At 39.4% G+C, this 25,540-nt stretch overlaps 1 protein-coding gene and 1 long non-coding RNA gene across 7 annotated transcripts in view; one reads left to right on the top strand and one right to left on the bottom strand.

Annotated features, from left to right (window-relative positions):
• The window catches only part of KANSL1 (KAT8 regulatory NSL complex subunit 1), a 185,785-nt gene that overhangs the window by 132,135 nt on the left and 28,110 nt on the right, over positions 1 to 25,540 (bottom strand). For 5 of the 6 annotated variants that reach the window (XM_077853998.1, XM_077853999.1, XM_077853993.1 and 2 more), the window contains exon 3: positions 4,630 to 6,001. In XM_077853998.1, the coding sequence (XP_077710124.1) occupies positions 4,630 to 5,918 (1,289 nt within the window). In that variant the 5' untranslated portion in view covers positions 5,919 to 6,001. Of the gene's footprint in view, positions 1 to 4,629; positions 6,002 to 23,279; positions 23,434 to 25,540 lie in introns of those variants that run through there. The other variant, XM_077853997.1, reaches the window with a different exon arrangement.
• Positions 24,071 to 25,540, top strand: part of LOC144286890 (uncharacterized) — a 28,314-nt gene continuing 26,844 nt past the window's right edge. Inside the window, exon 1 of the long non-coding RNA XR_013354848.1 lies at positions 24,071 to 24,233. This is a non-coding gene — a long non-coding RNA (uncharacterized LOC144286890). The remainder of the gene's footprint in view (positions 24,234 to 25,540) is intronic.

The following is a 25,540-nucleotide window of genomic DNA, read 5'->3' as shown; positions in this document are numbered from 1 at the left end:
GCAGCGATTTAGCGCCTGCCTTTGGCCCAGGGCAGGATCCTGGAGACCCGGGATCAAATCCCACGTCGGGCTCCCGGTGCATGGAGCCTGCTTCTCCCTCTGCCTATGTCTCTGCCTCTCTCTCTCTCTCTCTCTCTCTCTCTCTCTGTGACTATCATAAATAAATAAAAGTTAAAAAAAAAAAAAACAATTAAAGTTGTAAGTCCTAGGTCAAGAGGATGGTCTGTTCCAAGTTACACTGGTGACTTGTAGAGACTTTTGCTTCAGTTTCCCCAAATGCAAACCCTTACCCCCAAAAAAGTGCTGAGAACAGCTCCATCAGCTACATTATTTAAAGATACAGTAGTCACAGTTCAAATATAGCTTGAGCCTCAGAATTATCTAGTCAATTCCTTCATGATTAGCCCTATAGCTAGTCTGTAACAGAGAAGGGTTAGATAGGACTTAGTTTTCCTGGCTAATGCTACTCTCATTCCATCATTCTGTGAAAGGATAAGGAACAGGAAAACAAGGAAAAATCAAGTTGACCACCACCTTTGGCAACATCATTTGTGTATATTTAATAAATTCAAGTAGGAAGCTACAATACAAAACATTCCCTGACACCTAAAAAACAAAACCTACAAACACAACAGTAATTCATTATACACTGAAATCTTTATTAGCATTTCCAAGATGATGAAATTCCCCAGAAGAAACGTCACTGCAATCAGGTAATCCAAAATTCAAATAACTTTTTTAGTGTCACTAAACGAGCATCTAGTTTATGTTTACCCAACCTTGATCTGCAACAGACTTTAGGAGGCTATCAAATAAAACAAAGGTTAGCATAAATTAAGCCAGAAATAAAAGCATGAAAATAAAACAAGAACAAGGGGAACAAAATGAAGCCTTTCATTTTTAAACCTTACAAAAGGTACAAGACCTAGAAGCTTGGCTCTACACTTCCAAAAGCCAAGAGGAAAATAGAAACCTAGTGAACAACACAAATTATATCCACGTAATAGAAACAGACTTAATAGCTTAGAAAAAATTCACTTAGACTTGGTTGCACATCTTTCTCCCGGAGGTCCTTATAAAGAAGGCATTGTGTAATATAAAGACATATGCAACATCTATAAAACAACATACATCTCAGTAGTCCTAATGAAACACTGTATGGATTCTTTTCATAATGACCACCAAGATAATTTATATAATTAATGTCCCAGTCCCCAGAACACTGCTAAGAACATGTTTAAGAGAATATCTGGAAAAAAATTATTTTCTTAACAAGTACATACTATAGGAGTTTATAAGTATAAGGACCAAAAAAATGAAAACCAAGTTTAGCAAAATGAGATTATTGGTCCAGGAATTCATAACAAAACAGCAGAAAGAAACGCTTAAAGGGAAGAGAGAGGGAGGAATATAAAGAAAAACTAAAGTGAAAAAGAGAGCATGTACACAAACACACACATACTCAACAATTACGCTGCATATGCATGAAGTAACTAAATGCTCTTATTTCTATTTCTATGGTTAAGAATTAAAAACTAAGGTGGTTGCTGAAACATATACCTTCCTTGCTAGTTCGTCCATCCATCAAGGAGATAATGTTTAAATTCCTGTTCCTTCCACAGTGATGTTACTAAACAAGGATACAAGTCAAATCCATATAGTACAGCATTTCTAAGAAGTAGTTACATGGACCAAGACAGGAAGTTATGTGTAACATTTTAGGATAATTTTCCAAAAAGAACTTAAAATTAAAAAAATAACAGTTTTAAACTAAATAAAATCAGTTACCCCAAAAAATTAATCAAGAAAACAGAAAGAAATTCTCTAAGATAGCTCATCTGGCAATACAGAATTTACTAACTGTAAAATATAATACGATGATGAATATACACTCTGCCAAAAATTCAACAACATATAAAAATCAATCATTCTACTATTGCTAGTATGTGCCTATGACTTACAATGGATCAATGTTTTTCCTCTTGGAGGTAGGAAAGAAGAAAAAACACAAATTCTTGGTGGAAGCTTGTAATTTTCACAGAACCATCCACTTGTAATTTAAGTACCAGCATTTAAAAACAATTCATTTCGACAGCCTCTTCTGCTAAATATCTTCATGGCTGCTAGACTAAATCTAGACAACTTTATCTCTGACAGGAGCACTTCAGCAAAGGAGTGAAACTATTAAGCTACCTTAGGGGAAAAGTTAAAATTCACCAGCTGGATCAAGCTCCTGAAGAGTTAACTAGCTTCTTATTCTAGGACTCAAGAATTATAAATGTGGTTAGGAGATTTGGGAAGAGCTATTAAAAAATCACAAAGAAAAGGCTTCTCAGCATCCAAAGAACCACTTCTCCCCTCCCGCCTTTGCTTCTTTTTTAATCAAAGTAATGCCTCCATTCTCACTGGCCAATTGCTGAAAACCTTTAAAAAAACTCCGGTCAACAAACACCTGGCTAAATACCAGCCTTAGGAGTCAATCTGGTGATCTTGCTCAACAAGAACTTTAAAGTACTTAGGCTTTATTGGTGGTTTTAATTTAAATTTAATTATATCATAATGTGCAAAAAGTATATTTTCTTCACAGTACTTTTAATGCCCCAATTTTCCTTACTTTAATATGGTCTGATACTTGGAAATTCAACTTTTTAAAGCACTGTTTAGTTGATTTAATTGTAAGAGGATTCAAATGATTCCAAAAAGTTTTCTACAACTATCTCTTAAGCTGTCCTTACACTTCACAACCTAACAATCAACAAACCATTACATGATAAGAATGCTCAGAACGTAGTAGTGAGTCAATGGACTAAGCCTAAGCAGGCTTTTCAAATCACTAGATTATTCCATGGAACAAGAAAAGTTCTCAGGCATTTTGATTCCACTGAATTGGAACAGCTTCCCACAACATTACCAAAACTTAGAAATGTTTTCAATACAAAGTAACCTGAAAACAGTAAGCTTATAGGTTCTAGTTCTTCTCAAATATACAAGTACATGAAACTTAAAATGGATCAACTACAGTATGTTTCATGAAATTACTCTCAAAACACAAAATATGCAACATAACCACAATTTCTTAAAGCACTGACTTATGCAGTAAAGTCAGTGGGATAATGTCACAAATATTTGCAAGCTGGCTTAAGTCACTAACCCATTTAAGGAAAGATAACTATGTTGCAGCAGTGGCAAGCTTCTTAAATATACCTGCTTTAGATATTACTATAGAAATATAGTAACCTAACAAAAGGTAATGAATTAGGTCTAAAAGGAAGAAATTCTGCAAAATTATCTAGACTTTTCCCCTTGAAATAGAAAGGTAAGACAAAAATTCAGATACTGTGCTGCCGTCCACGTAAATCATATACACAAAACTGAGGGAAAAAAAGGATATTCACTTATGCTTAAAAAGCATGGCTGTCTCAACAAAGTCTTCAGTGAAAAATCATAGTCACCTTTTTACTACAGGCAAGTAAAAACCCAAATATTCCAACATATCCACCTATTTATTCCAGCCTACTTTAGCAATCTAACCTTTGTAGCGTCCCTGGCCCAAAAGGGGAAATGAAAGAGGATCTACTAGTCAACTCTCCTGCCTCTCTTTTTTCAACATCTCATGCTTCTCCCTCTCATAAGTCTAATACTTATTATAAGGAGATAAATGTATACTGATTTATTTTTAAGGAGATACACTATACTTCCTTGTTTATCTGTAAGGAGCCACTGCAGGAGGGAAGGACATGAGTAAAGTACCTCTGGATTTACCACGGCAATTTGAAGTACCACTCAAAGCCTATGTAGAATTTTCCTCAGAACAGATTTGGAAAAACCAGAAAAAAATTTATCCCAAAATGTCCACACATTAAACTTAGCTGAGAAAAAAATAAAATTCGAATCTGATAAAGATGAGCTCTTTTAGGAAGTATATCAAGTTGTGAAAGTGGACTGTACTTGGGAGACAACCTATAAAATACTGAAGCATTTTCTGATTACTAGTCCTTAAAATAAAAGGAAATCTCAAGTACTGAAACTGAAAACTGGGTACATATCTATTGAAAGTTTAACTTAAAAAGCAGCTATGGGGCGGGCTCAGTCAGTAGAGCATGCAATTCCTGAACTCTGAATCTTGAGTTCAAGCCCCACATTGGAGGTGGAGTTTACATACATACATACATACTTACACACATAATAAAAGCAGCTATGGATTGCAGTGAAGTTAACAAAATCAACTAAACTTTTGTCCCCACTTAACTAAATATTTTTAGTTATCTATATATATATATCTCTTATTAGAGAACCTGAAGCCAAGCCATACAGACTTACAAAATATATCCTACGTATACTTTTAAAAGAAATCTAACTTCACTCTGAAAGAAGTATATAATTTTACAAACTGGATGTCTTCTAGTTTTTTTCTTAATAAATAACATCTACAGCAACACAACATTTTGCCAGAAATATCTTTCATTTCTTTACTAGCAGATATATGCAACCACATACCTAAAATTAAACAATTGGAACATAGGCACCTATATACAAAGAATTCCATTCTCCCTATGATGGGAATTCACTAATTTTTTTCTCCCTTGTTCCAACATTTCTCAAGAATGATTATGTATGGGTTTTACTCACAAGGGTACATGGCGTTGCTCAGGATCAGCTCTGGTCAGTTCTTCCTCTTCAATATCAGACTCTCCTCCTGAACTACTGTCAGTGACGTCTGAGTCAAATGCTCGTTCACTGCACCTCAAGTTGGCTATACCACTAGCTGTAAATCTCTCCAATTCTTCTGAAATCGAATCACTTTTCAGGAAATTGCTAAGTCCCTCTGAAGTGGTGGTCTCACTGGCAGCTTTTCTCAGTGCAGCTTCAGCCTTTCGAGTCAGCATCAACTGGCTCCGGGGCCTCAAGGATTCCAAGTTTGGCAGTTTGCTCAAAGTTTTCTCTAAAAATCCACCCAGCTGATGCTGTATATGCCTCTCCACCTGCTTGGCTTGCACAACCTGTAAGCGCTTCTGTAACCTGCGGGCACGGCTCTCAATATCAGCCTGCCTCCGTAGTAAAGCTGTTATCCTTGTGTCAGAATCTAAAGCACTGAAAAGTATGGAAGACAGGGGAGACTTTTTATCCTCTAATTTGACACCCCCCAAGTTAGAACTGGAGTCTGTGCCAGGTGATAACCTACTGCTTCCTTGAAGTGCCGGTTGTTCCATGGAATTTACAGAAGATTTGTTTGCAGTGCTATTATTGCTAAATATAGTTGTGTGTTCTACATCAAGGCTTCTATGTGGAAGAGTGCAATTGGTCATACCCCCCTTCAAGTCCCCAGATTCAGATGCCACCACTTCACCCCCTTGAAGAGAAGATGAAGTGAGAGCTCGTTTTCCCCCATTGAGGGGACTGGAATTGTCATGATCAGAATGTGTTGAACTTTTAGTCAATTTCTTAGCCAACCCATTTACAGGTGCTTGTGGCAGAGCTGTCTGACTACTCGTATTCATGGTTCTAAGATTTTCTAAGGAAAACTCCAAAACTGGCTGTCTCCCCAACAGCTCAGCTCGGAGTTCATAGGACTGAGATAAGAGAGGATGAGATTTAAGGACTGTCTGCTTGCTGAAGACACCTTGCAATTTCAACGACTCTTTTGAGGGCACAGATGTTACATCGGAGCAGAGATAAGATGCCACCAGTGGTTGCAGCTTTCCCAAGTCTTCCTTGGTAGGATTATTTCGGAAGTCTAGACTGGGATCCTCTGCAGCAATGGCTTTTCTTTTGGTTCCGTTGGCAGCAATAAGAATGTTGGCGTTGCCGTTATTTTCGGCACTGCCAGGGGACAAAGTGGAGGATGGGGGAGCCAGTTTGAACCGGATATGGTGTGCTTCAGCTGCTGCGTCAGTGAGAGCGGGCGCCATCGCAGCCATTCAGCACAGAGAGACAGGAAGTCCAGCCTCTCCCGGTGCCGAGGCCAGCTCCACGGCCCCTTACCGCCTCCCCAGAGAACAGACTAAAAGAGAAAAAAAGAAAATGAAGTTAGAAATAAACACACATTAGAAAACAACTCACATGCTTTTAATACAAATACTACTTGAGGCTATAATCCAAATTGCCTCCAGAAACAAAAACACTAAGACTAATCTGGATACCTTGATACTCCTATATTGGGGGATGGGGAGGGGGAGACAGTGTATGACAATCCTTGCAGAGAAAGAATGCCATCCTTCTTTTTTGTCACTTGCTACCATAGACTGAAAGTAGCCAAATAAAAGTTCCATTCTGAAAGAATCAGATTGTTAAAGGTTAAATCATCTGCATTGAAAAAAAACACTATAAAACTTCTCGAAATCAGGGAATTTAAAGCACATGTATGAGGACACCTGGGTGACTCAGTCGGTTGAGTGTCTAACTCTTGATTTCAGCTCAGGTCATGATCTCTGGGTCGTGGGATGGAGTCCAGCATCCTTCTCTCCCTCTCCCATCTGCCCCTACCCTCACTTGCATATTCTTACTCTCTAAAACAAATAAATCTTTAAAAATAAAGAAAATGTATCAAAGCAAACATAGCAATTAAACAGAAAAGAATTAGTAAGGCAGTCCCCATTACTGCTAAAAAAGCTTGTATGCTAAACAGTTCTGTGCATTACTCTAACCAGAGAATCCAGTGCTTATCAGCTTCTCACTTCTCTGAAAAACCCCTCACACTACAAACTGAATTACCAGTTTGCTTCATCCAATTTCTCTTTCACTGTCTTTATAGTACAGCCAGCCCACCTCTCAAATGGCCCAACACATTTATTTTCCTTTACCTCAAAACTTTTTTTTTAAATCTAATTAACTATATCCAACATGAGGCTCAAACTCACCACCCTGAGATCAAGAGTCATATGCTCCTCTGAGCTGACCAGGCACTCCCTTTACCCCAAAACTTCTTGAAAGAATTGTATAAATAGCTGCCTCTAAACTTTTCACTCACAATCTGGCTTCTAAACCTACTGCTCTGGGGACCCCTGGGTGGCTCAGTGGTTTAGCACCTGCCTTTGGCCCAGGGTGCGATCCTGGAGTCCCGGGACTCGCATTGGGCTCCCAGCATGGAGCCTGCTTCTTCCTGTGTCTCTCTGCCTATCATGAATAAATAAAATCTTTAAATAAACAAACAAACAAACCTACTGCTCTGGCAAAGGGCACTAGTAATCTCATCATCAAATCCAACGGTCAACTCTCAAGCCCCCAATCTATGAGACTTCTCTGAAGCATTAGGTAGTGCTGACCATCTCATTCATCTTGAAATGCTCCTTTCCTGATGTCCTTTATACCAAGGTCCCTTCTGCCCTTTTCTTTCTCAACTCACTTCCTTTGCAGTAACTACCTAGTACAGCAAGGCCTCCTAACACTCGAAAAACTTGCTGAGCTTCACTAATCAATATTCCCACCTCTATGATCCTCAAGCTTCCTGAAACTCAAAATTCACTCTCTTCTTCCAATACATTCTCATCCTGTTTTATAATCTCAGGTAATGGCATTGCTTGCATTTAGCAGCCCAAGCTAAGAACCTCAGTCATTTTCTACATCCTCTTGGACTTATCTGGTCTGAGATCAAAGGAATTTATATAGAGCTAATAAGACAACTATCTTTTTAAGATTTATTTATTTGTTTATTTATTTATTTATTCAGAGAGAGAGCAAGAGAGAGGCAGAGACACAGGCAGAGGGAGAAGCAGGCTCCGTGCAGGAAGCCTGATGTGGGACTCGATCCCGGATCTCCAGGATCACACCCCGGGCTGCAGGCCTAAACCGCTGCACCACCGGGACTGCCCGACAACTATTTTTAAATTGTTTTTTTTAATTTCAATGTAGTTAACACAGTGGTATATTAGTCTCAGGTACACAATACAATGATTCAACAATTCCATACGTCACTCAGTGCTCATCACAAGTGCCCTTAATCCCTATCAACTATTTACCCATCCTCTCCTCACCTCCCATCTGATAACCATCAGTTTGTTCTTTACAATTAAAAGTGTTTCTTGATTTCTCTTATTTCTTCCCCTTTGCTTATTTGTTTCTTAAATTCCACAAATGAGTGAAATCATATGGTATCGGTCTTCCTCTGACTTATTACACTTACGCATTATATTCTCTAGCTCCATCTATGTTGTTGCAAACGGCACAATTTCATTGTTTTGTGTGGCTGAATAATATTCCATTGTATATATACACCACATACATGAATGATGAATGAGTTCATCAGTCGATGGACACTTGGGCTGTTTCCATATCTTGGCTATTGCAAACAATGCTGCTATAAACATAGGGGGCTAAGCCAGCTATTCTTTAAGCATGGTTTATAGGCTTCTTAGGAGTTTGCATTTTCAGGAGTCCACAAGATCAAAGCTATTTTCCTATTAATACAAAAACATTATTTGTCTCTTCTCACTGCACTGAAGTCTGCAATAAGAGTACAAAACTAAGGCTAAGCAAAACTGTTGGTACCTTACCATAAATCAACACAGAGGCATCAAATTGTACTGACAATCACTGGTCATTATATTCTCTACTCATTTAGTTTAAAAAAAAAAAAAAAGAAAGTCCATTCCACCAAACAATGTCTTTGATGAAATTATGAATCTTAATAAGTCTCCAAACTTTAATATATATATATATATATATATATATTTAGTATACATTTTTAAATACTGTGTGATAAAAGGAAAAGTGCACAGAAAACAACTTCTGCTGCTTTAAGGTCTGAGAAAAAGCACTACAAAACTGAGTTGCAAACTGAACTGGAAGCATTTTTCAAAGAACACTATTTTTACTTGGCAGAAAAATATGGTTATTCAGACTTAAGTTGTTAGTAGATATTTTCTCAAAAATGAACAAAGTGAACCTGTCACTTCAAGAAAAACCACTGATGTTTGTTGCCAATGATAAAATCTGAGTTTTCAAGCAAAAGTAAATATTTTGAAAACTGGTATCCACCATGAGCTTGAACATTTCCCCAATACTTACAAATCTTGTTTCTGATTAAACAGATTACTTCTAATATCAATGAATGTGAATTTTTGCTGCAATATAATGAAATGTATCAACAACTGAAGAATTGCATAACCCAGTGAATGACCAAATTACCAATGTGTGTTAGAAACTCACACATGGGTAAAAACAAATGCAAAAAATACCAATGGATTTTAACGTAGAAGAGTACAAAAAAATTAATAACGTGGTTTTAGATTCCACAGTGCAACTAACCTTTATAAAACTACTACTTGTCAAGTATGGGTTTTAGCGTCAAAGAATACCCAACTTATCTGAAAAGTCCATTAAAATATTCTTCTATTTTCCAACTATTTATCTATGTCAGGCCAGATTTTCTTTATATACTTCAACCAAAACAACCTACCACAACAGAATGTATGCTGAAGCAGAGATGAGAATTTGCCCATAAAGCCAGACATTAAAAAGATTTGCAAAAACGTATAATGATACCATTTACTAAATTTTTCTGTTCTGGTAAAAAGTTATTTTTTCATAATATGTAACGGGTTTGTCATTTTAAAATGAGTTAGTAAATAATTATTTTAAAAATATCCCGAAATTTCTAGTACACCAACCATTGATAATAACCCAGTAAAGTTTTTTGTGGTTCTCAACATTTCCTAAGAGTAAAAAGGAGCCTCCAGACCAAAAAATTTGTGAATCACTGAACTAATGCAACCTCCTCCCCAGTCAAAAAAAAAAGAGAAAGGCAACTTCCAATTTGGTCAAACATTTTAATCTCCATATCAATACCAACATAGGAAGACAAGCCCTACAGGAATACACGAATATTCTTTAAAGCACGGTAATTCAAATTACTAATATTTAAAAAAAAAATCCTAATATTGAAATATTTAAGTAAATGAGTGAGAAAACCATCCATACAAATACCAGTACACTTCAAAGTCAAATTTGTCTATTCCACTATATAATTTGCTAAAAGTTTCCTTTTTTATAAAGATTTTATTTAATTATTCATGAGAGAGAGAGAGAGAGAGAGAGAGAGAGAGAGAGACGCACACAGGCAGAGGGAGAAGCAGGCTCCATGCAGGGAGCCTGACATAGGACTCGATCCGGGGTCTCCAGGATTAGGCCCTGGGCTGAAGGCGGCACTAAACCGCTGAGCCACCCAGGCTGCCCCAAAAGTTTCTTGTTCTAAGATTGTATTTTAATGAATATCCTATGAAATAATTAGATCTTCTAGGGCATTTAGAGATTCATCCTTATGGACTTTTCTCGCATATGGCATTGTACGTGTCATAAACTGTTCCATGTCTACTTTCCCAACTTGATTTTAAATTTAGTAATAATTCCTAATAATAGTATAAACAGTTGAGCTACAGGGAAACCTGGGTGGCTTAAGGGAAAACAGTTGAGCTACAGACCAAATGGCAAATGAACCAATGTTATTTGTTCAAAATATGCTGAGTTGGTTTTATAACATGCAAAGGATTTTCTCCCATAAACAAAAAATCACTATCAAGTCTTTCCCATCAATTCCATCTTCTCTTTTGAAATGACATCAATACATAGTTGATACTTACAATGAAGAAAGGCAAGTTAGAAGATCATCAATACAACATGTGAGAAGAGTAGTTGTAGCCTACTAACCCAGAGCTCTGCAGTAAGTCTCAGCCAATGGCAGGAAACAGCCTCCCCGTGGGGACCCAGGCAAGGACACAGATGTTACATAGCTTACACAAAACTTAGGAAAATCCCGGCTCACCCAGCACACATAAAGAAGGTCATAATTAACATCACACCACAGAAAGTACTTAAGGCGTAAACATTCCAAAGTTATTTTAGAATTATACAATTCCTTAAAGTTCACAACTTAAAGAAAAATCTGCTGGCTCAAATCCCAACTCTTTCAAGATTTCTCTGACCCTCTGAAACTACATCTGTGAACTTGACATTAATCACGTACATCTCAAAGGCAAGAGTTTATTTTGTTTATACACGCTCTCCTTGGTCTCAATATCCCCACAGGATGCACTGCAAAGAGTAGTTACTAAAACAATCATCTAAATAAGGGAGGGTGAAAAGGAGAAAAGTGGGGGAAAAGAAACCTCTTCAGAAGAAATCCATTCCTAACTCCAAAATCTTTATCTCTCTATATCAAAACAATACTGTTAAAAAAAAAAAAAAAAAAAGATTGAAATCTCCATCCTTCCCCTTTACGGACTTGAAATACTATGCTATTCAAAATTGCCCCCAAAGGCATTCACTTTGTTGAAGTAAGGGGAACAGGTCTGGCTTCATTCTGGCTCTACCCTCATTTAAATTTAATTATGCTGTTCCTCAATTTCCTCATATGCAAATGACAGCCTTCTGCAAATGACAAGGCTGCTTGCCTGATGATTAAATAAAATACTTTCAATTACTTAGCCTAGTGCCTGACACAAACACTGATTATTTGTCTATTGTTATAACCTATAGACAAAGAGCAAATATAAAAGGAATAAATAAATTTCAGTAAGACTTCTTAATGCACAGGAAAATTTTAAAGCAAATAATTCCCTAAAACCACTTACTAGAGGACCCATGCACATAAAAATGGACATGGCAAATCTAGTTAGCACTCAATATTAGCTATAACTGCTATAAACTACCAAAGCTTAGGACTTTTCTTCAATTTTTGCTATATGTTTAGATTTACTTTTTTTTTTTTTCTTTTTTTTTTTTTAGAGAAAGAGAGCTAGAACACAAAGGAGGGGTGGAGAAGGAGAAGGAGAGAAGAGAATTCTGCTGGGCGTGGAGCCTGATCTCTTGATCAGGGGGGGCTTGATCTCACTGAGATTGTGACCTGAGCTGAAACCAGAGTAGGATGCTTAACTAACTGAGCCACCCAGGTGTCCCTAGATTTACTTTTAATATTTAATACTTCATAATGCTTACAATAAAAAGAAAGCAAACCAAATGCCAAACAATTCACTTAAATTATGCAATAGCCATACAATGGAATACTATGCAACCATAAATAATAACAATGTAAAACTATATTTAGTGACTTGAAAAAGTGCTTGCTCCACTGTTAAATAAAAAAATAAGTGTTGGGACACCTGGGTGGCTCAGAGGTTAAGCATCTGCCTTCTGCTCAGGGCATGATTTCAGGGTCCTGGGATCGAGTCCTGCATTCGGCTCCCCACAGGGAACCTACTTCTCCCTCTGCCTGTGTCTCTGTCTCTCTGTGTGTCTCTCATGAATAAATAAAACCTTTAAAAAAATAATAATTTTCAAAAATAAAAAGGTATTAAAAAAACAAAACGTATACTGTGGACTCATTTTTGTTTAAAAAAAAGTAGGTGGTAAGGTTCTTTTGTTTTTTTGTTTTCTAGCATATATGTCTCCATCATAAACACATATTACCTGGAAAACAGAAGGAAAAGATGCAAAAAGAAAATAATGCAAACTCTTAAAGAACCAAAAAACTTGAATAAGGTAAAATGTCATGGTAACTTTCATAAATTTAACATACTGAGCAAAATGTTGATTAAAGCAATGATTCCCATCCCACTTGAGTCCCAAAAGCTTCACTCCACAACAATTTAAAGCAGAGAAAGACTCTCAAACTTAAGCAGTTTTACAAAAACAGAACAGCTTATGATAAATAACTTTTCTCCAAAGAATACAAAGCATTAAAAGCTATAATTAACTTATTAATCCTCATAACAACCTGGGCAGTAGGTTTCAGGCTGGGATTATAACTTCCAATTTACTAGTAAAGATAGACTATAAAGTTGTACTGTACATTCAGAATACAGAAATCTAAAATATCCCAATTTGTAGCCCATCTAATAAACCACAATCTGACAAATACAGATGAGCTAATGTATCTGTTGTCACTGACATTAAGATTCTGCAGTAAACTTGAAGACACCCTCCCAAAAAAGAGGGGGGCTATAGAAGATTGAGCTAGGTATTAGTGATTTCCCTCCCAGTTCCAAGAAAGCATTTTGGGGACTGGAAGATGTCAGATGGGTTCAGCAGGCAAACACATTTGGGGAAAACTGTCCTGGTAGAGATACACAATGCACTTCATCAGACTGAATAGTCAAAATGTTTGCCTTTACCAAACCAAATAAATACCCCCCCCATTAGATCTAATAGTATCTTGCAGAATACTATTCTGAGGGATACAAGTTGGGATAAAGTTGAAATATGTGACATTCAAGGTCTCTTCCTATGCTTATGATTCTATTAGTCTAAACTGCAATATAGGTTCACGGAAAAACTTCCACCTACCACTAATAGCACTTGGGAAACAAAAATATACTCCTAGGGCAATTTCTCAATCCCAGCACTATTACCATTTTATGCCAAATAATTTTGTGGTGGGGGGAGGGGCCTCTTCTGTGTGTTGTAGGGTTTTTAGTAGTATCCCAGGCTCCACCCACTAGATGCCAGTGGTGCCCTTCTACCAGTTATGACAACCAAAACTGCCTCCAGACATGTCAGATGTCCCCTAGGGGGCAAAATCACACGTTCCAATAGAAAACCACTGCCTAGAGACAAACTTTATACATATAGATGCATTCTTCTTCTTCTTTTTTTAATCTACTGTCCACACAGATGTATTCTTTCCAGAAAGCAAAATCTATCCAGCTGCTTCAGATACTTCAAGTCAGAACTAACTCCACACCTACAAATGAAAACTTTTGCTTTATTCCTTTAAAGTCCCAAGGCAGGACTCCAGGCACACAAAAACAATCTGACAGCATCCACCTTGCAGAAACGTTGATAGGCTGCAAAGATCCAAGGGGAGGGGTTTGGCCATTTGGCTGGCCAACAAAACCACACTTTTCACTGCAAACAGAAGCACAAATCAGACGGGGAAGAAAAGTTTGCCCATACTGTGGCTTCTACTAGCCTCTTCCTCACTCTGCACAAAGGAAATAGGAGGAGGAAAGGTGGCTAGGGAACACTGGTTGTCAACATTTCAACTGAAACTAGAAAATTAGCTAAAATGTCATCATGCAAAAGGCTAAGTCAAGAGAATGGTAATGTGGCATTCTAGTGAAAGGAAATGGCATTGGGAAAAGGTAAGGCTGTGGGAAAACATAGGACATCCTGGAGGTTAAAAGAAATGATCAATTTGCTTGAAATATAAAGCATATTTTAATGGAGGAAATAGTACAGAAAAAAGTGGAAAGGCAGTTTGAAGCCAGATCATTAATGGACAACCTTGAATAGCCAGCCTTTACTCACACTTAAAGGCAGCAGAATGTCATTAAAGGTTTTTCAAATAAGGAGTGACACATCAGAACTGTGCTTTAGAGATCAGGTGAACAGGATGGATTAAAATAAAGTAAAAAGGCAAAGAGCACTTATGTAGCTGCTGCAATAATCCAGACAGGTGCAATAAGGAGCACAACTAAGGTGGCTATCACAGCAGAATCAGCTTGCTGATTTTCCTCCAAACTTAAACCCAGAAACTGGAAAGGGCTAAAGTCTGCAGAAGGGTCAATGACACAAACAAAATGTGAAAGCTCTTGAAGACAGAAGAGTCTCTTTTCCTTCGTAACTCTATCTTCTTCTTGATGAAATGCTTTCATTTATTTCTCATAAAGCTATTTGGGTTTGGTATATCCTCTCTATTCCTAACACTATCAACTCAAACCCAGGCCAGGGCCTCATTAACTCACATCTACGTTATGACAGCCTTGGTCTTTCAATCCGGTTCATACCTTTTTATTACCTCATTTCTCTACTCTGGAATAGCTCCTCCTGCCTTTCTCTGTAATCCAAATTCTCCAAGATGAAATTTAACACAGTATCACAGCAAGTAGATCAGGTGGAGGGGACTTGGCACTACCCCCCTTATTCCAAACTCCATCATCTTTGCCTAGGCTGCTGCTTCTATCTGGAAGACCCTTCTAACCTTTAGCCCCAAAATTTAGTATTTCAATACATAGCATTTCCACAAAACCTTTTTCCAAAGGGTTTAGATTCACATCACTCTCTTCCTGCTTAAACTGTACGATGTGCTTAAAGTCACCATCATTCTATTCAGATTATCTGAATGTTATTACCCAATTGTCAATTTATGAATTCTATTTTCATGATGACAAAGTTCCTTAGCATCCTTCTGCTCGTCACTAACTTTATCTAAAGCTTAGAACACAGTAAGCACTGTGGACACCTACTGACTGGGCTAGAGTAGTCAAGAGACAACTATAACATTTTGCTATGCAGAGAAAGTTGAAGAAAAGTTACCAAGAAATTAACACACTCGAAATAATGGGAAAGGATTTGAGATGATCCACAAAATACCTTGGATGAACCAAGTGGTACATGTACAGCTTCTCAAGTGGAAGAGAGAAAGAATGCAGCTATATAGTGATCTCTGATTAAGTATTAAAAGCTACATAACAGGACACACTGTAAAGTATTTCTTTTAGGTGGAAACAAATGTTTTGTTACGGAATACAATAGAGAATAGGAGGCAAAATTTGTATTATAAAATGAACTTATGTGGACTGCACACCACCTTAGTCCCTGACATGTTCCCAAGCCAACAGTGCTTCTTTTAACTGAATATGGTTTATAATTACTAAGAGAAACATAGCTTTGACTGGAGGATAGGTTATTATTATAACTGCTGTTTACTAACATTAACTGACCTTTTACTAGATCATTGTACTATTTTATACATATGCTCTCATTTAATCCTCACAACATTATAAAGCAAGTACTCTTATTCTCACTTTATAGATGAGGGACTCTGATACTCAAAAGTCAAGGAATGTGCCCAAGAGCAAACAAATCTCTAGTTCTAAAGACCATGCTTTTAACTACTATCATAAATAATTGGAAGGATAGGTTTAAATGGGAAGGGCCTTAATTGCTAGACACCAGACTTTGAATTTTAGTCTTGAGAGTAAAGTCAGGGAGGGAATACTAACTGAAAGCTCCAATAAACATTTTATGAAAATGCCTACAATATTCAAATCACTGTCACTAAGTAACTATAAGGATGACAAGGACCACCCAAGACTGACCCTCTGTTATGACCAAGGAATCCCAGGGAGCCACATTAAGGGGCCTTCACACAAGCAGTCAGTAGGCTCATAAAAGGCTTCCCATAGGCAGCACTACCTAAGTTAAAACCTAAATAAGTAAGGTCCAACATAACTCATAGAGCTACTTCAAGCATTCCATATCCAAACCCATTCCCTGACCCCAATACCAAATTTAAAACCAACTGCTACCATTCAACATTCCCCAAGTGAGTGAATACTAATCCCAACTACTGATTTACCATCTATCACAGATATCTCATTTAAACATATACTAATACCAAATACACATAATAAAAAGATTATAGGAGCAATTTCATTAATGCTAAAGATAAAAGGCTAGAAAGTAGATGTAAAGGTAAGCCCAGATGATAAAACACTCTGGTTTGCCTGAAGGGGTCAAGGAAGGAAAGGCTTCCAGGAAGAGAGGACATTCTGACTGAATTTTGAAGACTGAATAGGGAGGGGACAATACGTAGAATGATAGGCAAATTCATTCCATCTTTAATGCCACTCCCTTAGTTCAGAGCCTCATTATGTCCTACAGTAATTCAAGCAGTAATAATCTCCCAACTGTTCTTTCTTCCTGTCTCAGCAAACCTTCCAATCTAGCATCCACTACCGAAATGATTATTAGAAAGGAAGGAGAAAGAGAATATAAAACTAACCATACTGTGCTGCTCTTAAAAATCTTTCAGTGACTCCAGGGTAAGGATGAATCCAAATTCCCCAAGAGCATATACCTGGCCCCTTTTTACACTCAGCCTCATCTCCAATCTGTCCCTACTCCAGCCACCTGAATCTTATTTATAGTTTCAGGCACCTTCCATGCCCTTGCACCTTTGCTCACACTCCTCTTTCTTTTCCAGGTTCAGCTCCAAGATCACATGCTCTTTCAAGTATTCTCCGCTCATTTTAGGTTGGTTAAGGGTCCCTCCCTCTCTAGCACCTTACCTGCACCTCCATGACACCCTGGGCAGCAACTCATAATGTAATATAAAATTCCCAGTCTTGTCTGTCCCCTCTTTCCCTAGATTATATACTTCTTAAAAAAAAAGAAAAAAAGACAGACAGACAGACAGACAGACGGGGTAGAGGGAGGGTTATAGCTTGTTTAAGCTCTATCCACTACATGTAGCACCATGCCTGGCAGAAAGAAGACCAATACACGTTAGGTAATCTGAGCATTATATGTTGAATGCATCAAATGGAGATTTATGAAGTTAGTGGGGATGTCTGATCATAAAGTGGTAACAACCTAAGGAGAAGCAGGCATCAACTGAATCCAGGACAGACTTCATCTACCTCAAGTTCCAGTTATTTTACAATCCAAGCACTTGCACTCAGACTGGTAGGTAAACTTTTTAAATGTACTTTTTAAACTATTAAATTTGGTTACAGAAGTCTTTTGAAATCAGTATCTATAAAAATTTTTAATGCAATTACCCAGGAATTAAGCCATTTACCTAGTAACTGCATTTCTAGGAACCTATCCAACAGAAATACTCTCATAGATAAAGAAATATGCAAAATTCTTTTACTGAAGAATTGTAATGAGAAAAAAAAAAAAAAAACCCTAAACTTAAAGACACACTAGAATACTATCAGCTTTTTAAAGAGAACTGCATGTTAATTTGAAACATATCTAAGATATAGCTACATGAAAAAAAAAAGCCACATGACAAGTTTAATTCCATTTGTATTTAAAAACATATAAAAAGAAAATTGTTTCAAAAGGTGACTATGTATCAGAATACTTATCGGCATTTATCCTATTCTACCCTATCGTTTGAAGTCGAATTTCCTACCAATCTAGCTCACAAAAGAAAGAAAAACGTATTTTTATCTCATTTCTTTCTAACAAACTCTATAATACAAATGTTTCTGACCAATCCTAAAACCAGACACTGCTTGAAGGGTTCAAGCAATTCAAAAGCAAATAGATGATTTGGGGAGGGAGTGGTCCTTGATCAAATTCTAAGGATCTCATTGAAACCTACCTTTATCTCTTAAGAGTTTTGAATTAATGATAAAAAAAAAAAATTAACTTTCCCAGTGCCAGGAAAATGTTTAAAGTTAATAAATACTAACATCCTTTTTTCATTCCCTTGGGAGGCCAAAGGGAAAACTAAGAGGTAAGCAATAAATCAGTAACTGCAAAAAAACAGCAGTCCAACTTTTCTGATATATGGTTGAGGTCTTCAAACATCCTCAGTTCTCCATGGTAATATATGGACAGTTTAATGAAACTTCCCTGACAGTTCAACTCAACTAGTATTTCTACAAACCCTCTCTACTAGCAAACATCAGAAACTAAACTAATTAGCTTTCACCTTTATCCCTTCACACTCTCTGGTGGAGGTGCTAATAAGCAGTCACAAAGGCCAAATAGCAAGTAAGTAGCAAGAGAAAGCTTAGGTTATCAGTTTTTACCAATTTTTGGTTTAATATCCTAACAACAAAATTGTTATTCATCTGTTTTATTCAACACTTGCCCTCCAATTGAATTTAACCTTAAGCTGCTCCCTTTTAAAATAGAAATTAAAAGGTGAGGGACTCTATTAAGTTTGACACCACTCAAGCAACATTTTCCAAACAAGGGCAGGATATGCTGTACTTAAAATTCAGAATGAGGTCTCATTTGGGATTCCTGTTCAAGTAACAAGAACCAGAGTTTTTGATAACATTTAGATAAAACTGCACTGAATTTACCTCCACCTTACATTTCCTGACACTCAAAAGCTTGGGGGGGAAGGGGATAAACGTAATTCTAAAAAAAATTACAACTAGAGAAAAAAGAGCAAGTTTGCAATCAACAACAATAAAATGTATAGCTAAGTAATTCTCAGCTAAACAACTCTCCAGTAGGGTCAGGCATTCAAATGTTAAAATCTTATGGAACTAGCTTAAAATCTTGGAAAAGCAAGGCTTGCAGAAGGTAACATTTATTAAACAGCTACTATTTGCCGGACACTGCTACCCATCAAAAGAACAAGAATTTAAACGTTTCCATGTTGAAAGGCCTCTTGGCATAAAAATTTTAAATCTTCATATACAATCTTTAAGTTTCTCTTACAAACTACCCAAGCTTGTTTTACATTCATGCACATGAGTTTTGCTCTCTAGACTGACTTTGATTTCCTCAAACTCTGCATCTTCAGCTTCGCCTTTATTCTATCAAAGACATGATGATGAAGGTTAACACATAAAAAACACTTATTTCAGTTCTTTTTGGAAAATCACAACAAGTGGCTTATTTTCTTCTATATATTTTACCCTACCTTGTAAAAGACAAGCATATGGCGTAACGGAGGAACAAATGATAACTGGCTAACAATGAATGACTCTTATACACATAACGTCTTTTTCCTATGACCCACAATCTACAAGTAACACCTAAGAATACCACTTACCTTCTACCCCTTCTTGTGGCCTTCAAAACTGAGTTGGCGACCTCCGTTACAGTGGGATATTTGTCTTCTCTAATTCATACTGTCTTTTCTAACCATTATTGTGGTTCACTGAGTTTTGATCTCACATTCAAGGGACTAGGAAGTACTGATGAAAAAGTCTTATTTTGAGTTATGAATTATTGCACTCGGAGGAGTATTTTTGTACAACTTTTAGTATGCCCAGAGGCTAATACGCATTTATTAGGATAGAAACTATAATTCAAACATACATCTTCAGAATGCATCATGAAGACTCAAAAACTAGTCTGAATTTAGATTTCCAGAAAGTATTTAAAGTCCTATTTTAGGGAAAGGACATGGTCCAAGTACTCTTTGCACTGACACAGTAGGCAGGCCAGGTGTTCGGGCCATTTTATTTGAGACACCTGCACTGTACTACTTCATAAAGTGATCAAGTAAAAGGGCACAAAACTAAAATATGCTTCCTGAGACATAGAACAGTCTAACCAATCAAGGCAGAAACTTATTTAAAATAGAGAAAGAGGGTGGTGAAAGGTACTTGAAAACTCTAAAACCACTCAATGATGAGATTTGTTCTGGGGTAATCCACCAAAGACCACATACCTAGTATGTATGCATCATTCCCTCCTTTCCAAACTCGGGACAGATCCTTGGGGGGGGGGGGGGGGGGGATTATCAATTTTTAAAAATCAATCTCTCTCTCTTCAGGAAGGAAGTCACTTAGTTTCTTTATTTTAATGGCCTCACCAAGAAGAAAAAATAACCCCTACCACCCCCCACCCCCAGCCCAAGGAAGCGGACTAAATATAAGAGGAATAAGCAGTACTCTTTAAACAAAGGCTTTTCAATAACTGTTTAGAAGATCCAATATGGACTAGCATGTTTTTTACATTTTAAAAGTGTTTTTCCAAGCAAGACCACTAAGCTTTATACCACTCAATGCTAAAATACCTCCTCAAACCGGCATCACCACCTATAATGGCCTTATGTTTACAGATTACATAACTCAGGTTATGTCAAACAGAACAAATCTAAAACTTGTTATTCACCTTAAAATACAATTAAAATCTGTGGTCAACCCAATAAGACATAGAGACACTGGTTACAGTGTATCATTACTAAAGAAGGGAAGAGTATTGGCAGTGTTTGAAGAAGATAAAAATGAGGGTATTTTCCTTTCTTCTCACCTTGATAAAAGCTCAAAAGCGAACTAGGCTTACTCATTTTCCAGCTTCCAGAATTTTCCTCAGCGGGATAATGATAAGTCTAACAATCAAAGAATGTTCTGCAGGTTTAACCACAGAAATAACATGTGTAGGCAGGAATAAAGAAAATCAGGCAAAAATTTAACATCTCACTTTGGTAAAGCACAGAAGTCAAATACTAATGCTCTGGATAAAACTTTCAGGAAAGATGCAGGGGCACTTCTAAATACTTCATTCAACAGATTCATGTAAGTCAAGGGACCAAAAACCCTGCCTTACCTCAAAACTGTCAGTAATTAATTGATCACTTTCTTAATTGTCTACAGCCACAAGTCAAAATGGTTATTTTATATTTAATTAAATGTAGCAGTCATCAGAAACCACCTTCACTACAATACAGATATTAAGAATCTTTGTCACATCTAACGTTTCCCTGGAAGTAGTACATACTTGAGAAATAAAAAGTTAATCACCTCAAATCATGAGATTAGTAATACATCAAATATGGAAAATGCCAAAGAAATTGCATAGTTTGTTGGATAAACATAGCGGAAATCGAAATCAAAATTCCATGACTGAGGACAGTTACCCCACATATAACACATTTTTTAAATTCCCAAGGGATGAGCATTTTTACCTTGCCTTATTTTTAGAACTACACATCACACCGTACATATCACATGACATGATGTAACTGTGAGCAAAGAAAATGGCCCAAACCATTAAAAATATACATAAGAGGAAATGAATCAATGCAAACTTAAGAATCAATTACATTTCATTTTTACTTTTCTAATATGTTTACTAACTCACAGCAGACTTTTTTAAATTGGGTAAGTGGCCAGTAATCTATATAAAACAAGAGAAAAATGTACTTGGTCCTTTTATAACATAGGAATTTATCCAATTATTAGAAAAATTGATATGAAGGAACATAATGAAACAACATTCTTCTAAACCTTAAGGACTAAAAGCAAAAATTCTCTGGATCAAAAATGCAACAGAAACAATGAAATACCTCTAGGTGGAAAACAATTACTCGAAAGTATTCCCTGCTGTTAGGAGAAAAGAAAAATAGTTTTAACTGACAATGCCTGCAGACAACTGAAAATTTCTAAATTGGTTAGGGCAGTTTTTATTAGAAAAGGAACCAAGTATAGCGTATAAAAGGGGGGAGGGGAAAACACACCCACTTAAGCCTTTGTAAACAGTGGTACTTAAAAGACCCAAGGAGCTGGGAAAAATCAAAACTACAGACTATTCTAAGAAACGCAAAACATATTCCAACCTACTACTTTCCATACTCGAAAGTGCTTTAGAGACAAAGTTCAGTAACAATCTATAACTATATACTGATTATGCAAGGCAAAGATTATGTAATTTTATCATTTATTATAAATATTCTCCTCTCAAAGTAAAACAACTGAAGTGTTTTATCTCCCCAATGGAGAAGGGGTAGGTTCTTCTGGGCTACAATTTAAAAATATAAACACACACCCCAAAACAAACAAAAAAAACACAATGATTGCTAGCCACGTGACAAAGGAGATGGCAACACCAGGATTGTGAATGGAGGGGAGGGAGGCGAGGCAGGAGGACTAGGGAGGTTTCTCGGAACTTTGGGCACCTCGGGATCTGGGTCTCCCGGCCCTTCAAGTACCAAACTCTAGCCCTACCAGTTGTATTGTTAACACTCTCAAATACAGTTTTATTAACAAATAACGAAAAATGCTCCAGTGGCCTCCAAAATAAAGAGGAAAAAGCAGAGGAGGAAAGAGCAATTTAAAGTGGCGCCATCATGTCACCCCCTCTCCCCCTAAGGCAATCAATAAGCAATAGTTAAGTAACGTGTTTCTCCAAAAAAACCACACTGGGATCCCGACAATGGAAAACAAAAGGATTTTTAAGTAAAACAGGAGGTTAACGTTGTTTATCGTACAGAAAACAATCGAACTATTTGCTGAAGAATCAAAAGACAGCCGGAAAACAGGCCCCCCAAACTCAGTTAAAAGCAAATAAATGCCTCTTCCTCTTTAGTTTTTTTAAAAAACAAACAAACACGTCCGCCTGAGGGAGACTAGATCTGAAAATGTAAGTGACCTCAATATACAGGCAACAAAAATAATAAATACATGAAACAAATAACCATCTGACTTAACAATCAGAGTTGTGATACACACCGTGAAACGCGCAAGATGTGTTTCGAGCAGAGAAAGGCCTTCTGCAGTCAAGAGAAGTTCAAGGCGAGAGCCAGAGTTTGTTTGGGGTTTTTTTTTACGGGAATAAATCGTGTTCTTAAGGCCGCATTTTTAAATAGAACGCCAAAGGAAAAGCTGGCGAACGAGGCGGCAGCTGGTGGGGAAGGGCCCCCGCACACCCCCGCCCTTGGGGCGACTCCCAGCCCCGGACCCGCAGCGGGGAAGCCCGGAGAGGCCATTTAAAGTTCCGGGGATTTTTCCTGCCCTGCCCTGCCTTTCTAGTTACAACTAACAAAGAGAGAGAGAAATGGGAGCCACAGGGAGAGCGAGGAGAAGGAGAAAGGGCAGCGGGAGGAGGAGGAGGAGGAGAGGAGCAGCAGCAGCAGCACCTACCACGTGATGGAGGAGCGTTGCCCGGGCGGATTCAGCCCCACAAAATGGGCGCAGTTTGCAAACAGCCCCCGGCCTGGGCGCCGAGGGCCGGCGGCGGCAGGCGGGGGCGCGCGGCGGCGGCTCTGGCCCGGGCCCGCCGCTCTCCTCCCCCCCGGCGCCCGGAGCCGCCCTGACTTTCCGGGCGGGGGGGGACGAGGCGGAGGGGGAGGGGAAGGCGGCGGCGGCGGGGAGCGGCCGCTTTTTCTTCTCTTTCGGGCCCCTTCTCCGGCCTTCCTCGGCTCCGGCGGGGCCTGGGCACGGCCGGGGACCGCAGCCCGGCCGGGGGAGCCGGCGGGCGGGGGCAGAGGGTGAAGCCGCCCCCCCGCCCCGCACAAACAAGCGCCGCCGTCTGCAGCCCGAGCCCGCACCCCGGCCGCCACCCCCGCACGCCTCTTCCCGGCCGGGGAGCGCGCTCCGGCCGCCCCCCGCGCCGCCGCGGCGAGACGAGTCGGCTTCGCTACGGTGCTCGGTTCTCCCGCCGGCTCGGCGAGCGGTGGCGGCGGTGGCGGCGGCACTGGGAAAATGGCGGCCGAGCTCCTTTTCCCTCCCCCCCTTTAATCTGAAGCGGAGGGAGAATGGAGCGAGCGAGCGAGCGGGCGAGCGCCGGGGACACGGGGAGGAGGGACAGCAGCGCCTCCGCCGGCTGCGGCTGCGGCGGCGAAGGGCCGCTCCGCCCCGGCGCGCCGCCAGGGGGCGCCCGCCGCGCCACCCCCGCGGGCCGCCAGGAGGCGCGGCCGCCGCCGCCGCCGCCGCCTCCGCCGCCTCAGTCATGGCTCCTCGCCGCGGCCGCTGTTTCTGCACCTCCATCTGCGGAGGCCGCGGCGCCGGGACCCAGCGGCTCCCAGACGTGCGGCGACTGCACGCGGCACTGCGGCAGGCGGGAGCAGACGGGAGCAGGCCCTCGCTCCGGCCGAGGTGAGGCTAACCTGAGGCACTGACGCCGTCACATTCCCTCCGCGCTGGGGCTGGCGGGGCCGCGCGCCGGCTATGAGGGGCAAGGCGGGCAGGCGCGGCGGAGCAAGAGGACGTGAGCGAGGAACTGTTTGCACTGTGTAGTAAACAGGCTAATGCCGCCGGTGCCACACTGTCCCAGGGCTAAATGCGCGCTGAATCGGGTAGGAAGCTCCCTGACCAGTGAAGCGCTTTCTGCCGCCCTTTGTCCTAGCCGACTGCCTCCGTACACTGCAGCACGCCTGGGCACTAGCCCCGGCGCAGCGCTCCGCAGCCGCCAGGGTGGAAAAAAAAAAAAAAAAAAAAAAAGGCGCACGTCGTCATTGCGCAAGCGCAGGCCTGGGCCCGCGCCGGGCCAGCCCGGGAAGGGACAGACGGGAGCGAGAGGGGAAGTGATGGCCCACCCGCGCCGGGCCCGCTGGGAACTGTAGTTTTCGTTAAGAAGCATGCGTCTTGTTTTGGGTGTCATGGCTTGGCAGATCCGCCAAAGCAGGCAAATGTCATTACACAATGAGTATTTATGCTTCCTGTCGCCACCAAAAGGAAGTTCACTGCTATGCTAAAAGTTTAACAAAGAACTCCACAGAGAAACCCAAATCTCACAACAAAAAGCAAACTTCCCACTTTCCAACCCGAGTTGGTTTAAAGTGGTGGCATTTTACCTAATTTTTCATGGCCAGGTTGTCGACAAAGTATTTTATTCCTCTCCCAAAATGAGGCCTTAGAATCATGAAACCTTTTCTAGATCAAAAAAGCAATATAATGCAACGCGTCACACAAATATAATTCTACCATCCTTTAAAACCAAAGAAAAAGTTGCCAAAAGATTTAGTGCTTTGAGATTTTAAGAAGAGACTCTGGGATTCATCAGAATTTAGTTTAAATAAAGAAGAAAATGATTCCAACAATTAAATCATCAAATTCAGCAAGGTAGAAAGGGCATGCTCTACTGCAAAAACGGAAGATGAGAAATGCTCAGTACTGTTTTGTGGCTTACCAGAACCAATATCCGGTGGTATACGTCACTCCGCTAGTCCAAAAAACACCCTCACACTCTTAGTCCTCCCACAAAGTTACAATAACTCACCAGCTCCTATAGCATCTATACTTATATTTCCATGAATTTCCTTTTGTACTCTTAGAGTCACACTATCAATCATTGCCACGGTTCTCAAATATCAAAAGCAAGCAGCTAATCATGAAGTCACAAATTACACCAAGAATAAACTAATATATGTGTACATATTTGTATACACATCCAAAAGAGATAC

This window comes from Canis aureus, chromosome 16 (assembly GCF_053574225.1).
Source record: "Canis aureus isolate CA01 chromosome 16, VMU_Caureus_v.1.0, whole genome shotgun sequence".
Taxonomy (NCBI): domain Eukaryota; kingdom Metazoa; phylum Chordata; class Mammalia; order Carnivora; family Canidae; genus Canis; species Canis aureus.
This window is presented reverse-complemented; position numbering and strand designations above follow the sequence as displayed.